This window comes from Nicotiana attenuata, unplaced genomic scaffold (assembly GCF_001879085.1).
Source record: "Nicotiana attenuata strain UT unplaced genomic scaffold, NIATTr2, whole genome shotgun sequence".
NCBI classification, from domain to species: Eukaryota; Viridiplantae; Streptophyta; class Magnoliopsida; order Solanales; family Solanaceae; genus Nicotiana; species Nicotiana attenuata.
Genome location: NW_017671298.1, coordinates 302,234 through 304,450, shown reverse-complemented (window position 1 = coordinate 304,450; position 2,217 = coordinate 302,234). Strand labels below are relative to the sequence as shown.

Sequence of the window (2,217 nt, the reverse complement as noted above, 5' to 3'; positions counted from 1 at the left end):
GATTAATTACAAGCAAGCAAGAAATCAAGAAGCTACTCTCCTAGCACTTCTGGAAAAACAAAATTATTGTTAAAATAAAAATGGAAGTCTAGCACTTTTGGAAAAGCAAAATTATTGTTCAAATAAAATGTGACAAACAAGTATAAATGCTCTTTGATCAGAGAGTGAACTGTATCTTGATCGACCATTAACAGAAGCCACCACTCCCCACTGGTTTTTCACCCTCGAAATAAATTCTTACGGTGCGAAGAGATCCAAATGGAAGAAATTTATTGTTATCCATTCCATTATTCATGCACTATGTTGTAAAGTGGCTGGCCAGCTATACCATATTGCAATAAAAATAAAGTTGTATTCTTTATTGCAAAGTGTAACTGTAAACTGAAAGAACGGCACTTCTATACCATTATGCAGAATTGGCAGGCGAATAAAATCACTTTGATACAAGTTCCATAATTGTTTCGGCATCTAAAGTGCGGCTAACGGGTAGTTGTTGAAGCTATTTAAAGCGCGTGAATGCTAACTAGAGTAAGAATGTGAAGTACTCCATAAGAATACACAAGTATATAAAGCCGTTTAGCTCTTAATGCTATTTGCATATAAGGCAGTGACGAAAATATAGAGAGAGAGAGAAAAAAAAAAGGTCACGTAATTTCACATGAATTCCTTGAAGATGATAGGCCGGGGAGTGATCAGGATAGGTGTGTTTGCATTGGTCTGGTTTCATGTCCTCGGGGGAAGTCATATGGTTCTTGCTAGAAATGTGAAAGATGTCGATGATGAGAAGTTTTTTTGGATTGGTAAGGGTGGTGGATTTGGTGGTGCGTTTGGAGCGGGGTATGGAGGTGGATTTGGTGGCGGCATTGGAAGTGGAAGTGGTTTAGGTGGTGCAGGATTTGGAAACGGAGTAGGAATAGGTGGAGGCATTGGTAAGGCTGGTGGTATTGGAGGTGGAGTTGGCGGTGGCTTTGGCAAAGGAGGCGGAGTTGGTGGCGTAGGAGGAGGATTCGGCAAAGGTGGTGGAATTGGTAGTGGTGTTGGAGGAGGATTTGGAAAGGGTGGTGGCATTGGAGGAGGGATCGGCAAAGGTGGAGGCATTAGTGGAGATTGCATCGGCAAAGGTGGAAGCATTGGCAGTGGTGTAGGCGGAGGATTCGGTAAAGGTGGAGGCATTGGAGGTGGAAATGGATATGGTGGAGGAGATAGCAGTGGAGCGGGAGGAGGAATTGAAGGCGGATTTGGCAAAGGTGGTGGTATTGGTGGTGGTGCCGGAGCTGGAGGCGGATTTGGCAAGGGTGGTGATATCGGAGGTGGAATTGGCAAAGGTAGTGGCATTGGTGGAGGAGTTGGTGGTGGTGAAGGAGGAGGAATTGGAGGCGGCTTTGGCAAATTTGGTGGATTTGGAGGTGGATTTGGTGGGGGAGTTGGAGGTGGTTTTGGTGGTGGAATTGGTGGACATCACTAATATTGTTAGTTTCTTCAGTTGCATGAACTCAAAAACATGCAAGGACTTGCATTATTTTCAAGAAAAAGATTGTTGACTTTAATTAGCATGTTTAACATTGCTGTTATCATTAATTAATTTCCATGTGTGTTACGTACGCATTTGTTATTTACAAGTAATCAATGAAATGAAATCGTAGTTCTTAACCTACACATTCGGGCTATATATATTCCTTAACACATTCAAATATATTCTGTTTGCTTTTATCATGCACGTATTGCACTCGTCAAATGCATGAAGATAAGACTGAAGATACTTGCATTGCTTTATATGTGCTGAAAAATCTAGGGTCGCCGACTCGAAATCAGTACTGCTACAGTAAAAAGGAAAATCCTACAGAATTGGTTGAGTAAAATTTTCTTTTCTGGCCTATAATTATTCAAAATCAGTGTTAACATTTCGTTGGTCTCAATCCCTTTTTTTTTCTTTGGACACAAGTCCCATGCTAATTCGCAGTTCCCAAACTCATTTTTGTAATTGTCCCAATTGTTGTTTTGCATGTTGGGAGAAATTATTACTTGGAAATGCAGGAAAATGGAAAGATGTGGTAGATTTTTGAAAAGGAAAATCCTCTTGATACGACAGCGTTCTATACGGGTGAAGCTACATTATTCGAAAAGTGGTCAATTGATTGCCGTTCGTTGAAAAATTACAATGTGTATATAGATAAAATATTAAGTTTTAGAAATGTATAACGGTCCGAATTTGCTCCA

General features: G+C 40.6%; 1 protein-coding gene across 1 annotated transcript; it reads left to right on the top strand.

Moving 5' to 3' along the window:
* Positions 1-658: 658 nt before the first annotated feature.
* LOC109207376 (glycine-rich cell wall structural protein 1-like) lies at positions 659-1,465 on the top strand. Its single transcript, XM_019370276.1, has one exon. It carries the CDS (start codon positions 659-661, stop codon positions 1,463-1,465), a length of 807 nt encoding a protein of 268 aa, XP_019225821.1.
* Positions 1,466-2,217: the final 752 nt, after the last annotated feature.